Below are 17,347 nucleotides of genomic sequence, written 5' to 3'. Positions count from 1 at the left end.
AAGTAAAAAAAAAAAGAGAGAGAGAGAGAGAGAATACATGAGCCCCATACCAGCACATTTTATTTTCAAAATTGTATGCAGCTTTTGTAGGGAGAGGGGAGGCAAGTTCCTATGGCTTTGGGAATGCATACAGAAAACAGAAAAAAATACTCAAAAATGAGCCCATGATTTTTTTCTTGCATGATTCTTAAGAAAATATTGAAAAATAACATGAAATGCATGCATTTTCATTAATTTATTTGGTAACTAACAGCATACAAAAGCACAGTACTGAGATTGTTATCGTACACCAACAAGACATGCATGAAACTTAAATGTCAACTTTTGGCCAAATAATGCTTCAGAAATGTTTTGCTTTTGTACTATTAACGATACTTGAACTGTATCTATACCAAGCTGATGAATAATTCTGCCCAAAAACAATCTTTTAAAAACCCTTCATAAATATGATAAAATTATGGATATGCTAAGATAGTGAGATTTCCATGCAGATATGAGCCTAGGTTAAAAAAAAAAATCAACATTTATCATGGGACCTAACACCTGGCTGGGAATCTCAGAAACCATCAGAATCGAATTAAAAAACGCATAATTCTGTATGTCCACAGAACAAGCTCATGTCTGGGTTTGGCAGGTACATTTAAATAGTAACTCAACTCTTATGTCATCAGCTCGTTTAAAAAAAAAAAACCATAGAAGTGACCCATTTATAAATTAACTTAGAGCAATCTGACACTATTCTATTTCAACACCCTTTTTTACTTAAGATAGAATGACTAAGTCCATGATAAGATAAAATCTTCACTAATGACTACAAACTATTTATCCTTATTAAATTGGTTTAAACTTGAATGATACTTTACCCATAGTAACCCGCGCTTCTAAATTTTGTCTGTGAAAGGTAGAAAGGCTTAACCCATGTGTTTTGCCCCTGAAGCAGAAATACCCCCACCCATGACAATGTGCAGACCCCCCCATCCTCTGCGAAAACAGAGTGACCTGTGAGCAGAAATACCCCCCACCCCCACAACACTGTTGTGAACCTTGCTTAAACACTATAGTAAAATAGCACCTGTACAAAATTATATATCTGTTTGAAAAGCTTACTCTACTGTTCATGCAAAAACCTTGAATGTTATATTATTCATCAGAAATATACGTCTCTCTACAAATAATATTTGCAATGAAGGGTATATAAAACTACACCTTTCCCTAATCAGTATTTTTCCTAGAGGGATACAAATTTGACACAAAGCTCTCATTATAAACAAACCTTTGACCTATCTAAATATTAAATATTATTCTAATAAATAATAATAGAAGTGAGAGTTAAACATGCTAGGAAGATGGTCCTATACATATTAAGAACAAGGTGCCTGAAAAACTGAGATTCAAAGAAACTGGTTTATGATATATTAAGTGAAACTGGTGTCATACTTTGTTGTGATAAATGTTTTTGCAAACTCAGATAATTTCAGCACAACTTTTACCTGCAGCTTAAAGACATACCCATGCCTTAGAAAAAAATAATAGTAACTCATAATATAATATATCTTAATTCTTGAAAAGAAATTGCAACAATTTCCATATAAGCCGAAGTATGTCTTATCCATAACTGTCAAATGACATTTTTTTAAAGTTTTAGTGCTGCATCCCAATGCACCAGTTTTTAAGTACTACATAAAGGAGTAGCTCAAGAATGAGAAACCTGGCTATCAAAAATGTTTTATAGATCATAATTTTCATTTTTTTTTTTTGATAGGGCACTTGTCACAGATTTAAAGAAAATCTGCTGAAGCCGAAGGAAAATGTTTTTGTTATTTTCCAGTTTGATATGCACTGTATGATTTTATGAACATATGAACTAAACATGTCAATCTTAAATACTGACATCCACAGATAGGTAAAAAATAATTAAAGCTTATAGTACTAAATACAACCACTTCTTTTCCCCATAGCTTATTTACACACAAAAACTTTTACAGTCTAAAATATGGCACAAAGAAGAACTAAGTCATCACAATTTTTGTTTGAATAGCTAATAAAAAGATATTTTTCTTTATCATAAATAAATTGTGCATTATTGGGTAGTTAGTGGTGAAAATGTGACCATTTCTGGCTTATTCCTTAAGACGAATCAAAGCTTCAGGTTTATCTTATCCTCAAATTCTCTTTGAATAGCTACTAAGATATTTCCTATTTCATAAATAGTGCATTATTGGGTACTTTGTAATGAAAATGTAACCATTTCTGGCCCATGCCTTAAGATGGATCAAAGCTTTAAGTTTACCTTATCCTCAAATTCTTCTGTACATTAATTCATCATTACTTAATCAAAACAACAACCCACAAAGTTAATACTGTTCAGTTATTTAGAAAGGACATTTATAATACTAATTGTAAGGGACAGCATCTTAAGTTTCAACCTAGTATTTGATGCTTTATCACTGACATCAATGATTTTTATTTGATGTCCCTGGTTTTCATTTCATTTAATCATCATCTAACAGAATCATCATTAAATATTAATCATCAATATATATTAATGCATGGACTTTGAAGGATGTGATGTCCAAGGACCTACAACATTCCAAAACCTTTCCAAGTTTACTTAGCACAATAATGCACAATTCCCCTAAGCCCTATTTAAAAATGGGAACTGACATGAAATCTAGATTGTAAAATCTGATGAATATAAAGATTTGAATAAATCAAAAGTACACAGTAATGTAATAGAACAAATAATTCATGACTGGAAGTCCTTCGTGATTTAAATTTACATTTGTTATTGCAGACTAGGACTATTTTTTTCACTCTACTATTAACAGTTCATAATAACCGGCAAACTATTTTTCTCTTAATTTTTTTTCAGAAAGACTCTACCACATTCAATTTTTTCCAATCGCTTCACGCAAAGAAAATACTTCTTCCAGATTCACATCAAGATGAAATTCATTTTTCCAAAATTCATTAAGGTACCTATTTGACCTCATCCTCATCGTCATTATCCTCCTCGTCAATATCGAGTTCCGAGTCATCGTAATTTTCACCAGTTACTTGTCTTGAACGAGATTCACGATGGAGCCCGTCTATCCCAGGTTTGGAAGTCAACAAAGATTTTTCCTGGTGTAAACTTTTTAACCTGGAGTCTGCTTGGTCTCCTTCAGATTTATCAATCTGGGGCTCAATATTGCTTTTTCTTGGTTCATCAATCCCTTCAGACCTACTTCCATCAAACCTGCCAGGTTCAAGGTCGTGGTCTCCCTTGACCTTTTTTGGCACAGTTTCACTTACATGAACATCCAATGTACTTTGAGATCTCTCAGTCTTATCATTAATACTTCCAGACCTGCTGCTGCCATCATTATTCTCCTCAGACCTGCTCAGGACCTCCTTTTTAGGCACAACCTGTTTTGAACTGTCCACAATGTAGTCAATATTGCTTTTCTCGAGATTAGAATACTGTGAAATGGTCTCCTGGGCTTTGGCTGCTTTCCTTCGAGCATGATTAACCCTCTGAAGAAATAGTTCTTTGGCGTACTGATACAGTTTCACATCAAGGCTGTTAACCTTGACGATCTCCTCTACTGTTTTGTTGCTCATCTTTAGCTTAGTGATATGTGTCTTATTAAACAAACTAAATTGCACACCAAACTTTAAATGGAAGGTCTTTTCAAACAAATACTGCATTTCTGGCTGGTACTCCAATATGCCAAAGTAAGCCATATTTCTAAGATTAGTTTTGGCACTTTCTAAGAGCATTTTATCGCGCACATCCGGTGGCAATAGGCTTCTGTTATAACAACCAACAGCGCTAAGATTGGCGAGCATTCTGGTTTGACGGTTGTTCCCCAAGTTATGAGGACAGGCCAAGAACTCCTCGATGGTGACCCCGTACCAGTCTGAGCTGTTGTAGCAAAAAGGCACTTCCTGTAATGTGGCCTGGCGACCATTACATCTTAACTGGGCAGTTTTCCAGGTGGCGCCACGTCGTACATGCATCCACTCGCTGAGGTACCGCTTGACAGGATCTCGTAGCATAGTGATGTAATGGTATCTGAAAATGAAATATGTCTAGTTTGAAATGACAGTGATACTTTTTCAACCATTTTAAATACCAAGAAGCAGATTATGGCAAAGATGCAGCAAGAGACAGATTATACTGATAGCATATTTTATAAGCAGTAAATCACTAGGGCATCTACCTTGTACGTAGATCAATAGCATTCACTTCTTCACTCTATAAACCAGCTGTATGAAAAGATTTAAGAGTCACATACTCTTTAAGATTACACTTGTTTTTCAAACAAAATTAAATCTGTTGAGTCATATCATCAAAGCCTTATGTTCCTACAAATCAAGAACCCAAACCTTCGCGTCCTGTGTTTCCCTTCAAATGCATCCATCTCCCTGTCCACACATTCTTGTAATTCGGTCCAGTCAGCATGGAGGCCACATCGCCAACCAGTGGAGTAACGACTAAACAGCCACACGTGATGGTCAGAGTTCTGGCAGTCGTAACGCTTCCTTCCATCCACTTTTCTACAGGGATGCTAAAATAAAATTTACCAAACAGTTTTTTAACTTTTTTTCTTATTTGTCATAAGAAAGGAGCACAACATAACAAGGATCATAGTGAAATGTCAATAATAAAATATGATAACAGCAATTACCTGAGGTCAATTAAAGATAAAATAGATCTGAATGAATCAGCAGCCACTACATGTTGAATAAAATACTACCGAGTATCCGGTGTAGTTCTATATAGCTTTTAGATGGGTAAAATACTAAATTCAACTCTGAACATTTTTTCAAAGTTTCATTAATGCGTTCAATCATTCAGCGACTTCAACCTAGATAATTCAACAAAAAGGATGATACAGCAGACAAAAATACCAGTTTTTCAACCTCCTGTGAATATTACCTTAAGCTGCAGATCATTCACCAGGTGCCTCCCAAATGTAGTCCCTCCAGTCTTCTGCATATGGTGAAAGACGATCACGTCCCCGTCTTCCAAATCCACCTGGAAATCCCTCTCCAAGTCTTTTTCTTCAAACACCTTGGCAGGTAGCTCCCCCTTTAGGTAAGCTTGCACATCAAAGTGAAGGTACCCCGGCGTAGGGGAGCCGGGTTTTAAGGCACACGTTTGGTCGGCACAGAAGTAACCCATGAATAGGAACCCCAAAAGCACTAGGACGGCTAACACACCTAAAACTAATTTCCCGATTTTCTTTTCTTTCATTTTTAGTTTTTATGAATATGTCCTTTGAGTGGACATTGTAAAAGAAAGTCCTACTGTTTGAATTGAATGAGAAACTTGGAGGGTGGGAACTTTGTTCAACCCATTGCAAGTATCCTGGATTTTTTTCTCTGGAATATAAAAGATATGGAAAATTTGACATCATAAAAATGATTACTGATATGTTTAACTTTCCTTTTCTTTTTGTGCATGCAATGAATAACATAATTAATTTCAAAGCTATATGGCTTAACAATGGCAAATACTATATAATTCATATATTTATTTGTAGAGGTATATTAAAACTACACCTAAATGTCATATACAAAGGTCTTTAAATAAATTTACACAGCTGAATCCAAATCTAATTCATCAATTATACGCCTCTGGTAACAGCTGGTAAAGAATGAGACTGACTATAAATTAATCAAAATACAGTTGTACGGCAGCCTGAATTGGATGACAATAGTGTAATGTGGAGCAATGTTCCAGTATATAGATATATGACCAAAATCACACTTCCTTTAAGTTTAAAGTGATCCAACCAGGATTTTGATCCATTGTAAGTCTTAAAGAGCATAACCTGCTTCTTGTTGAACTTACCTGAGGGCAATTTAAACATAGAATGACAGCTAAACTTTTAAAACATAAACTGACAGCTACTAGTAAATGGCCTTAATCAATATAGCAAAAAATAATCACAAAACATTATTCCCTGTTCAACCTTGGATGTTTGCCATCTTGAAAACAATGCTGGATGTGGCACAAGAGTCTTGTCATATGTCAAGTCAATATAATAAATCCAAAGAGGAGCTAGGAAAACCTGGGCTTAACTGTGGGTTTTGATCATTGGCTTTTTTCAAAATTTTTACAGAGTTATGGAGAGTGTCAGAAACGAAAGATTAAAGATTGGTAAGTTGGAAGGAAAATGTAATTTATCCCAGGGAAATTCATGTTATGATTTGAGTTTTTGGCAGGAATACCCTAGCTTGGAAAACTTCAGGTAATGTTGTTTCAGTTATATTTCCTCTGCTTTTTTGACACCTTCTGTCATCAAATCAATACTGCACATTTAATCTCATTTATACAAAGTGAATTAGTATTGGTCTTTGGCAAAAGCTTTGTCCGAATAACTACCTTCCCTGGCATAGACAAACAGAGAGAAGTGAGATATCTACTGTTGGCTTGCCAAAAAGCTTAACCAACAATAATTAAGACACATTAGAGATAAGGGCAACTCTTCTGTTGACCTATGCTGAATAAGGCATATGGGGATTACTTGTCAGTCTGATGAAAATAATTCGTTTTTACAACCAGAGTTGTGCATAAAAACCAATTGCATATCAAGTAAAAAGACAAAACAACATGCTATTATAATGTTATTTACTGTTGCCTATTATTATTCAGGACATAAAGAAACGGAGCCTTCGTCTTGAGTCTGAGGAATGTTGGAAAGGAACCAACAGGAAGAATATCAAATTCCAAGCTTAATGGAGATAGCACTGGTGGTAAAACTAGAAGTACTTTTATATGGGAGGTTATAACGCATACAGATAACCATGGAGACCCACACTCACTGCCATACTTCATATTCATTCCTCTGGCTTCTGAGGTCACCAGAATTCAACCTCATTTGCCCTATTATCTGAAGCAACTAAAACTGAACAATATGCCATGCCTTGTGTATGGGTATCTCAAGTTTTCGGCCTTACATTCTAAACATTACCGTAGCATGTAAGCCCCAAAACAGGCATTTTCTATTGCTCCGTGGGTCTACCATTTACAACTCTTCTTTCCCTTACTCTGCACATAAATTAAAAGACCAATTGAAAATATGCATCGAGTAACAATTAAGAGTACGTGATATTTCACGTTTTACAAACGTTCTGCCGTGAGTATAATAATCAATAAAATTGTTTCTTACCCTCATTCTTCATACGCGACTAACAGACAAGCTCCTTTAGCTTTGTTGTGATGCGCATGCGCCACGACTTACTAGAGTGACGTCATTTGGGAATTCCCTGTCAGTCACAGTACACTCAGAAAAGGAATCGTAAATTACCGGTAAATCGCAATTTTTATCATTATCATTTTCTTTCCTCAATACTCACTTAACAATTGTTCCTTTACTTTCAATTTCCCGTGCGTAATGTGATTATTTTGATGCATGAAATGCCTTAGAATAAACCATTTGCTGAACTTTTGTCCTGCTGACAAACCGAACCTATAGGAAGTACAAATAACAATATTGCATGGAAACGTGAGCGACCTCAGTGGTCAAATAATTTGACAGTTGGAAAAAAGGATATAAACCAATGAAATCTAAGCACCTCCATCTTATTATATAAAAAAAGCAAATACAATGTCCAAGCAATTAAACCAGGGTTTCCAACAGTCCTTCAAAGATGAGGAGACTGGTCGTTTGGTTCAGATTTTTTATGCAAAGAAAACTTGGTTGCATGTTTCACTGTTCGAGCAACAGGTGTCCGCTTATAGCTACTTGAGTATTAATATATTGCAAGTTGCTTTTAATCATACTTTTTCTTGGCCTTAAAATATAATAAATGTGCCTCTATCAGCTTAAGTAATACGAATATATCATTTCAACTTCTGAGAAATAATGTACAGCTGAAAAAATACGGACAAAGAAATTCTACCACGAACGTGCAGGTAAGAGAGAGAGAGAGAGAGAGAGAGAGAGAGAGAGAGAAGAGAGATGGAGTGAAGTTCTGTGCTAGAGAACGCGGTTGCTTGATAAACTGATTTCGTCTTATGTCGGACATAAAACTGTCCGTCCATTAAAATAATCCGAACAGGCGCAAATCGGTGTAGCTCAAATAGGCACACATAATCAGCAGTTTTAATTTTATACTAGCCTTCAAGCGCATTATGGCATTTGCGTAGAACTTTGGTTAAATACTTGTAATCTATCAACAAAATCATCACCATCTCCGTACGTTACCTTCAATCTAAAGACCAACCAGTACCTGCTGATAACTAATAAGGAAAGGCGTGAGGATTTGGCGCCCTCTACCAGGGTGGCAGATATTTTAGGCATATTTTGTACATTTTCCAGTAAGAAGATTGACCATAGACAGAGACATTATCTGTAAATATCTAGAAAAAATCAATCTGTTGCCTTGGTACAGTATGGATTAGGAAGGGTGCAGTATAAAGCCATGAATGAACTCGATCTCATTCTTCATTTCTTCCGTGATATACTCATTTACGCTAAGTCTAGTGGAAAGTAAGAAAATCAAGTGGGATTAACCAGTTTGTCTTTTGTGTTTGATTATATCCTAAAAAAAAAATGCAGGCCATAGAGAAATACTGTAGATTGAAATGATGGTGTGAAGTAAAGCAGATATATTATTGAAAGACGAGAGAGATAGTGAGAGAGGAGGGGGGGCTTGTGTTTCCAACTCTTGCCTTGTCACTCTCCAGATCTAGTTTCCATCACGCTTGCTCGGAGCTTGCGAGCAAAAGGGAATATTGTTACCCTATTTTTTTTATTACTTTTTACAGAACAATAATATTTACTACACTTTTTCATATTGATGTCATTATGCATTTATTGCCAGAAATACATGTAGCTTAAACTTTTTATCTGTTGTGAATAAATTTAAGTGCAAAATGCTTTCCATTTATAAGAGACATTGTTTCCTAGAATAATGAAGGAGAGAAAGAGAAGCGGGTGGTGTTAGGGTCACCCGTTTTATTGTCTACAAACAGAAGGCTCTCAATACCCTCGTCCAACCCTATCCGAGTGAAAAGTTAAAAATGGTGACCTTTGCAAGACCATTTTGGGGAGCTGAGGAGATCCGTTTTTTTAATCATTATTTTAGAGGCGTGCCAAAGACATACCCCCCCCCCCCAACCACCACCCCCAGCATATGCGTTGTACATTTGCGAAAGTGACCCCTTACAAACTACCGTGAATATATTTAAACTTGTGTTACGTAGCCAGTTATCTTCTTGTGTGTTATCTTTATTATCTAAGATTTGTACAAATTTTAGGAAAAATCTGCCCATTAATATTATTATTATTATTATTATCTTAAGTCCAACTCTGACAAAGAAACGTTTGTAAAAACTCACTTGTTTTCACTGCTGCTGTCTCATTCTGTTTCATTCTGATGGTTTTATTTTACTGTTAACAGCTATGTCCATGTAGGATAAAGGTGTCTTGAAATCTAAAAAAAAGTTAAAGTTTTGCCAGAAAGTTTTTCACTGTCATTGGTCGAATTCTTTGTTACATGTATTACTCTTGCAAGTTTGAAAATAGGGATATCTTGGCAACTCCATCAGAATTTCCAGCAGTCCTTCAAAGATGAGGTGACTGGACGTTGGGTTCAGTTTTTTTATGCAAAGAAAGTTTTGATGCATGATTCACTGTTCGAGCAACAGGTGTCTGCTTATAGCTATTTAACGATTAAGACATCAAAGTTGCTTTCAATTATACTTTTTCTTGGCCTTAAAATATAATCAATAGGCCTCTATCAGCATAAGTAATATCATTTCAACGCATAAGAAATAATGTACAGTTGCAAAAATACGGGCAAAGGAATTGTACCACGCACTTGCAGATACATGTAGAGAGAGAGAGAAAGAGAGAGCGGCAGAGTGAAATTTTGTACTAGACAGCTAGGGTGCTTGATAAACAGCTTTCTTCTTGTGTCGGTCCATTAATAATGAACCGAACAGGCACAAACCTGTGTAGTTCAAATAGACAGGTACATAGAATCAGTGGTTTTATATTTATATTCAAACGCGTCATATGGCATTTTTGGTGTTGATTTATCACTAGTAAATATCAGTAATCTGTGTCATCAAAATCCTCACCATCTCCGTATGTTACCTTCAGTTTAAACATCAACAGGTTCCTGCTGACAACTAATGGCTCAGGTGTGTTGACGTGGGGAATTAGGGAGAGACAGTATGGCTATGAATAAACCCATTCTAATTTCCCCTCTGTGATTCAATCATTAACACCAAGTCGAGTAGAAAGAGAAAGTATCAGATGAAATTATACAGTCGATCTTTTATATTTTCGTTTAAAATTATTCTTGACCCTAATTAAAAAGCAATCAATGTACCTTTATCAAAAGTAACCATCATTCCCATAAGAAATAATGTACAATTGCAAAAATATATATCTGAAATTTGAATTCATAAAGTAGAAAGACGCTCTGAGCGCTCTGAGCGTATCGATTCATAGATATGAATTGATGTTCTATGTCTTACTATTTAACTTAATGATTTAAATCGAAAGGCGTTGGCGTGATTGCAGGCTGGTTATCTAATTATGCTTTACTTTTTGACAAGATGTTTTTCTCAACGGCAAATACATGTATATGCAATACAGGTACACTGGAATACATATTCGTGTATATCCATCACACCTACCTGTATATTCTTTTCAAAGAGGCGTATCTACGGAAAAAATGCAAGAATACAGATTCCATTAATTAGTTCGATACATTGGTTTGAAAATACCAAATTTCTTTTCGAGGATGATTCACAGAAATGATTTGCGAAGATAATTTAATATGATATTTTGAGGGTCACAATAAACATTTTAAAATCTGCAAGTCTTATTCAAAAAGAGTGCCCAAAAACCGAAGACTTGAGGGGGTGACATCAATAATTTAGCTCGTTGTAAGTTTCGGCTTCTTTTCATGCTGCATTCTTTAACAAAGTGCTTTTCCCCCGAAAACAGATAATGCAGGTAGAATTGAAAGAAATAATTATCATGGAATTAACCCTAGATATGTTTTATCTTCTAGTATATTCTTTCCTCTCCTTCGTGGCCAAATCTTTGTTTTTTTGGGTCGGCTAATACGATTTCTTCACTTTTGCAGAAATGATAGATTATTTCAACAGAATATTCCGTCTGTGATTTCGGTATGATCAAAGTAAAATCCTCTTTTTTAAATTTGTCCACTATCAACTCATATTGGCAGCCACTTACAAAAATGAACACTAACATGAACGCAGAAAGATACCTACGATGAAGGTAGAGTGGAAATAATTATCAAGTAAAATCAATTTGTCACGAGAAATTATAGTAAAGAACGAAGATGGGCTAAATAAACATGGTAAATTTGAAAAACAATAGGTCCCTTTTTATCGATGGACCAACATATTATTTAATAGATTTTGAGCCATTTTCTGACGAGTATCTTACAATGGAAGACGTGTGTGTGTGTGTGGGGGGGGGGGGGGGGGGGGACAAAATTTGAACCTATGGGGAGTTTCTGCTCTCTCCCCCATGTTGCACTCTAATAAATATGTATAGCAAAATGCTTTTCTGGGAAGCAGATAATGCGGGTAGAATTGAGAGAATTAATTATCATCGAATTAACCCGAGTAGCAGATTTTCCTAAAGCTAGTAAATGAGCCTGGCAAAATTTGAATTGGGGGGGGGGGGGGGGGGGGGGGGAGGGGGGGGGGATAGGTGGGAGTCTTTCCAAGTAGCAACTATTAGTGAAGGCTCCAAGTCACAGCTAAAAATGTAAAAATGTTGGGAACTTTGCCGGCACTATTCCTATGTATAGGTATTACAGAAACGCTTTCACGTTGCACTATATGTACATTAATTTATCTAGTCAAATCAAAGACGGAACATGAAAAAGATAAGTATTTATCTGATAAGCAACTATTCTAATTTGAGCTAATATGATAAGTTACAGCTACAGTAAACGCAAGTGTCCATTCCTGTCCTTCCTTGTGAATTCATTTTTTTCCGAGTCCGATGAAGACCAGTACAAAATGTACCAGCTATACATGGGAATTATAATAAATCAAGAGAAATGAACCTGCAGACAACTTTTAGTATGCATAACGTGATAAAAATATTCATGTTGTTAATTTACTTCTTTTCTTACATTTAAGTCTTAAGTGCATTTGGCGGAATACAAAATTGTTACTTTTGATTTTTTTCTCTTTTAGCTTCATTTTGCCTATGCAGTGTATATTGATATTCTGTTGCTCAAATCAAATCTGTTTGAATATGTGTATGAGTGTTTGTCAAACATACAGGTTCTCCCAGCACAGTTAATGAGCTTACTGCTTAGCACTGTGCACTGTAGTCACAGAACCTATGGTGGAGAGACATATTACAATACCGCAAGTTGTAAAAATGATTTAATTTTCCAATTGATCAGCTTGAACTACACACACTAGACAATAGAAGTGTCACCCCTACTGAACCAATACTTTGGGGGAGAAAAATGACTGTGGAATGATATGCTCCTGGTATCATTTTATTAACATCAAATTTCACAAAAAGACCAACAATACAATTCCATGGTACAGCGGTTTTATACTCATTAGTCACATTATACGTAGACCAGGCATTATAACTTTGATTACTCTGATTCAGGGGGTGACACTTCTATTGTCCAGTGTGTGTATATTTTGATTGCAAAAAGAGAAATATGGTGTCAGAGTTAAGATATAAAATATTAAGAAGAGATGCATTGTTAACACGTTTACCAAGAATATTAACCTGTTGATATCATTTAAACAAGAATATTAACTTGTTAATATCATTTAGATTTGTTACGGCATCAACTATGCTTGGTATAAGATATTCAAGACAGTCAATTTTAATCACAATTTAAATTCGTTAAAGCAACGCCTTTCCGTGAGATGTTAGGGGAGACCGGAGCTAGTTGGAACCCCCCCCCCCCCCCCAATATGACAAAGTAACTATGGGGTAAAAGAATTGATCACATCATTTTGTAAAGCGACCGTATCCAATAGTGCTAAGAAAGCGTCGACAGTGAGTCCAAATGAAATAATTTAGCATCTTAAAGTAACTTTATTAAAGAGACTTGATTGGGGTCCAACTATTTCGCGTGTTTTTTTTTTTACATATTCTGGGTTTAACAGAAGGTAGAAATGCAGGTCTATAGACATATCTTACAGGACGATCATTTAGGTACAAAATGTGCGGGGGTTGCAAAAATGAGGGTGCAAAAAAAAAAACGAATTTTAAATCATTATAATATGATAATCAAACACACCAAAAATTAAGATGCAGATAATTTTATTGGATAGTGAGGAAATGCGCAGTGAGCGAATTCTATTTCGCAAGCAAGTGATTGGTTATTTCTTCTCAAACAGTAAATGACAGCCAACATTGAGAATTTTCTATAAAATGATAAGTATATTGAACATTTTATCAGATCCACAGTCGTCTCTGACAACCAGTAGATCAACAATTTGCCAGAAATCAATTCAGCAGCTTCAGAACTATCGTTTGAAGGTGAAGATGACCAGTTCAATGGCCCTTTGTTTGGTTTTGATGGCGGTGTCACTATGTGCAGTCGACGGTGCCCGTAAGTACTAATCTTTGTTTTATTACTTCAAAGATTGATGATATGGTTTAAAGTTGTCTTGTCATGACTGGCAAAGGAGAAGTCATACCTATTAAAATATTGGAAGATTAGCGGAGTTTACACAATGCAAAGCAAATTATATTTAGTCACTTGGTTTAGTCTGTTATTTAGAAAAGCAAACGTCATTTTATCAGTCCCTATTTCGACAGCATTATGGTTTTAAACATTTTACAGTTTGGACTTTAAAAGTCTTTCCATATATTCCGACATGAACTTGATTCACGGTCTTCTAGTTTACAATAATAATAATAATAATAATGATCAAGTTATTCAACCATTGTTAGCCTAAATATATTGTAAAAAATACACATAAAAACGGAAACTTTTTCAACATCTTGGATTTATGCAGGATCAAATAAATGAAAAGAAAAAAGTTTAGAGTAATCGGTAAAAATTAAGTTAAACTATCAAAAATAGATGTAGCGATTGGATAAAAACTTTTAAAAGCAGTTTGCCTCGTCTAAAATATAAAAGTCTCCATTTGCTTAGGAGAAATTGAAAAAGTTCATGCGCAGGGTAAGCAGTATCGTTCATAATCTTCGCTGTTTTGGAAGCCACCCTTTCTATATAAATGTATCTTAGAGAGGGGAGATCTAGTTTGTGCTTGACACGGCAGACATGCTTGGCAGTTTTTTGTACTCAACAAACATTTGAATTTCCATTTTCGATTCGATATTAAGCACCATTAGGAAAAGAGGAGGGGTTGAAAGACAAAATATCCTGTCATTTTTTGGAAGGTAAGGGAAACCATTAACTGCTCATGCTTTAGCCATCCATGAATTGCCGAAATTTTAATCTGTCTATTCATTCTGGATTTTTATTTTATAGCAACGGCCGATATGCCACCTTTATGCGGGAACAATACAAGGTGCTGCAGGACTGACAAAAACAACGTGACGATCTGCAAGAATACCCCTAGTCCAAATAGCCAAGGTATTGCACCTTGCCCCAAGCCCTGGTCCTGTATTTGTGCTGAAGGATACACACTGGACCCTTGCTCCGAAGAAGACATTTGTGTTCCAGGTGCACTAGGTAGGTGGAGGATGTGAGGACTTTCATCACAATTAAAGTCTATTGCATTAAGCGCATTTGCAAATAATAATAACACAATATGCATTTATAGATGAAATAGTTTTTTTCTTTTGTGTGTGTGTAAAAACAACGCGTATTGTAACTTAAATTAAAAATTGAATATTGTGACAAAGAAGCTTGCTATTCAGTTTCTTTTATTTTTGTAATGAATACCCTCTTTTTTTCTTTTGGTATTACTCAACATAAATTATTTCTTCTGGTCTGTTTTTTTACCCATAATTGCACTTATTTAATCACCAAACAATAGTTATCATGGAATCCTACATATTTTTCACTGCAGCTCTAATGATGATACCCCCACTTTCATTATTCGACTGACATACCGTTGTGTATAATATTGCTTTCTTTTTTTCTTCTAGAGCCACTGGCATGCCGTAAGTATAACGTAAAACATATAATAATGTGACATGTACATGTAGTTTGCTTCCTATGTAGCTAATACCTGCAAGCTTATTAAATTCTGATTTTTACGATAATTTATTGCGGTAGTGGATATTAGCTGACGGTCCACGTTATACATGTAGGCTCGTTCATAAAGTTTAGCAAATAGATAAAAAGTTGCTATGATGAGGACTTGTGCGCGTGTTTTCATGTTAAGGGAGGTAAGTTCTTTACTCAAATGTGCTGGCAGAAGTAGTACAATATATAGATTATTTGTATGTATAATATTAATGAACCTTTTCTTATATATCTCTTATCAATTTTCAGCTGAACTTACAACACAGTGTCGTAAGTATGATATCTTATAAAGCACTTAGCAGTTTGTAGAAAAAGCAAACAAAAAGGAAGAAACGATGTTATGTCAAATTGTTTGTGGTCTCATAGCTACGTAGATTACTGTTGTGCTTTTCCAAATGTTTACTTACTGTCTTTTTAGTATATTATATTTTAGAATGATCGAAATTAAAATTATTAAAATAATCGTTTTACATCCACGTTTTAAATTTTATTATTATTAATATTATTATAGCTCTTACAGAATCAATTATCTTATATATATTATATAATGTCTGAATAAATTAATATTACTACTTAATAATTCGTTTTGGTGGCCATTGTGAAAATTAAAATATGCTAGTTTTTTGTATATTTGTCACTTTCAGCGGACCTTCAACAAGTCACGTGTGATGGTACAGCTTACACCTTTTCCGGCAGCTATCAGTATGTAGCTACCGATCTGGTACCTTTGCGATACTACATCAGCTACTCCGGGTGTAACGATGTCATCATATCCACATGTAACACCGTCGACTTCGACACAAAGCTGGCTCTTTTTGCCTGTGATGCGCTGTCTAATACTGAATCCGGTGGGAGTCAGACATGCAACATCTACCAAGTTTACAGTCTGTACAATAACGACGACGGGTGTGTTGGTTTCACCTCTTTGATTCAGATTCCCGGAGGAGAGCTACCCAGTGGAACGTATGCAGTAGGTGTATACGGGTACGACACCAGTGAAGGGACCTTTATGGTCTCTATCACTTGTTAGAGATTTCACGGTCGTTGAGCGCAACCAAGAAATTGAACTGTAGGCATGACCTGCTCGAGAATAACTGAATTGCCAGAGACTTCATTTGTATTCCAGATTATATCAAGTTTATCGTAAAGACCAAACCACTGACATACTGTAGTATCTCGCTGATGAATTCTAAAAAATGATGAATTCTAAAAAGTTGAGATGAAGATTATATCCTTACATAAGCCATGAATAAATCTCTGCCAATTCATTGCTAGTTTTTATATTTTCTCTCAAAATACTTAATTATACGAAACTATAAAAAGTTAAATATAGAGAGATTTTTCAATCACTCAAAGGTACAGGCCGTTTCATTTATATTAGAACACCCCCCCAACTGATGACTTACCTGCCCTCAGAGAATACGTCTGTAATTTGTCACTGAACACCCACCAGGCACTTAAAATCATAAGGGCATTTATCCACGAGGAGCCTATCGTGTATACATATATCTTAATGCGTTTCTGTTTTAATAAATTATAATTGCGAAACTAGTAATTGTCTTCGGTGCCTTTTGCCGTCCTTATATAAACTCGACTTGAGAAGAAAGAAAGTACAGGGTCCATCTCACAAAGAAAGTGGTAGTTTATTAATAAAATTGAAACACACTGGTTAATTTAATAAAATTGGTTAAATTTCCAACTTTTTTGAAAAAAAATTGTCTGCGTTTGATGGATTAAATGCCAGCAATATGGTAAAACAATCGAGCATTTTACATAAAAAAAAAGAAAAAGAAAAAAAAAAAAAAACGTCACAATTGGCAAATTTTTGGATATTGATACATTCATGAAAATTCCAATATGGCCGACAAATGCGAGAATAATGCATTTATCAAAGCTTTTAAACTTTATACTAACTTAATAATAGCTTTAATCTCAAAGGTGCAGCGCGAAAAATATAGGGTGAATATAATAACCCCATTTGACGCCACTGCATAAAACACACAATAGCAATACACAGTGGCGGATTTAGGGGGGGGGGGGGGGCAGGGCATTCCCTCCTTTAGTTTCTGAAAAAAAGCCTTACTAATATTCCCCTCTTTGAATTAGAATTTTGACTAGCAGATTTATAGTACTAAACCGCTGTTTGCTCTCT

General features: G+C 35.4%; 2 protein-coding genes across 3 annotated transcripts; one reads left to right on the top strand and one right to left on the bottom strand.

Annotated features, from left to right (window-relative positions):
• Window positions 1-220: 220 nt before the first annotated feature.
• LOC106168908 (heparan-sulfate 6-O-sulfotransferase 2-like) lies at window positions 221-7,280 on the bottom strand. Its single transcript, XM_013548166.3, has 4 exons — window positions 7,164-7,280; window positions 4,925-5,370; window positions 4,372-4,553; window positions 221-4,057 (listed from the first exon to the last, which is right to left on the bottom strand). Exons 2-4 carry the CDS (start codon window positions 5,240-5,242, stop codon window positions 2,980-2,982), a joined length of 1,578 nt encoding a protein of 525 aa, XP_013403620.2. The 5' UTR covers window positions 5,243-5,370; window positions 7,164-7,280; the 3' UTR covers window positions 221-2,979.
• On the top strand, window positions 7,244-16,668 carry LOC106177640 (uncharacterized). Of its 2 annotated transcripts, XM_086996922.1 has the most exons (6): window positions 7,244-7,303; window positions 13,432-13,584; window positions 14,473-14,676; window positions 15,096-15,110; window positions 15,445-15,465; window positions 15,840-16,666. In XM_086996922.1, exons 2-6 carry the CDS (start codon window positions 13,518-13,520, stop codon window positions 16,223-16,225), a joined length of 693 nt encoding a protein of 230 aa, XP_086853048.1. In that variant the 5' UTR covers window positions 7,244-7,303; window positions 13,432-13,517; the 3' UTR covers window positions 16,226-16,666. The 2 variants fall into 2 exon arrangements, with proteins under 2 accessions (XP_086853048.1, XP_086853049.1); XM_086996923.1 differs by lacking the exon at window positions 13,432-13,584 and having other exon boundaries at window positions 15,840-16,668.
• The last annotated feature ends 679 nt before the right edge of the window (window positions 16,669-17,347 follow it).

Source organism: Lingula anatina, chromosome 10 (assembly GCF_051362555.1).
Source record: "Lingula anatina isolate TDL-2025a chromosome 10, LinAna3.0, whole genome shotgun sequence".
Classification (NCBI taxonomy): Eukaryota; Metazoa; Brachiopoda; class Lingulata; order Lingulida; family Lingulidae; genus Lingula; species Lingula anatina.
The sequence above is the reverse complement of the archived record's forward strand: the minus strand, read 5'-3'. Positions and strand labels throughout refer to the sequence as shown.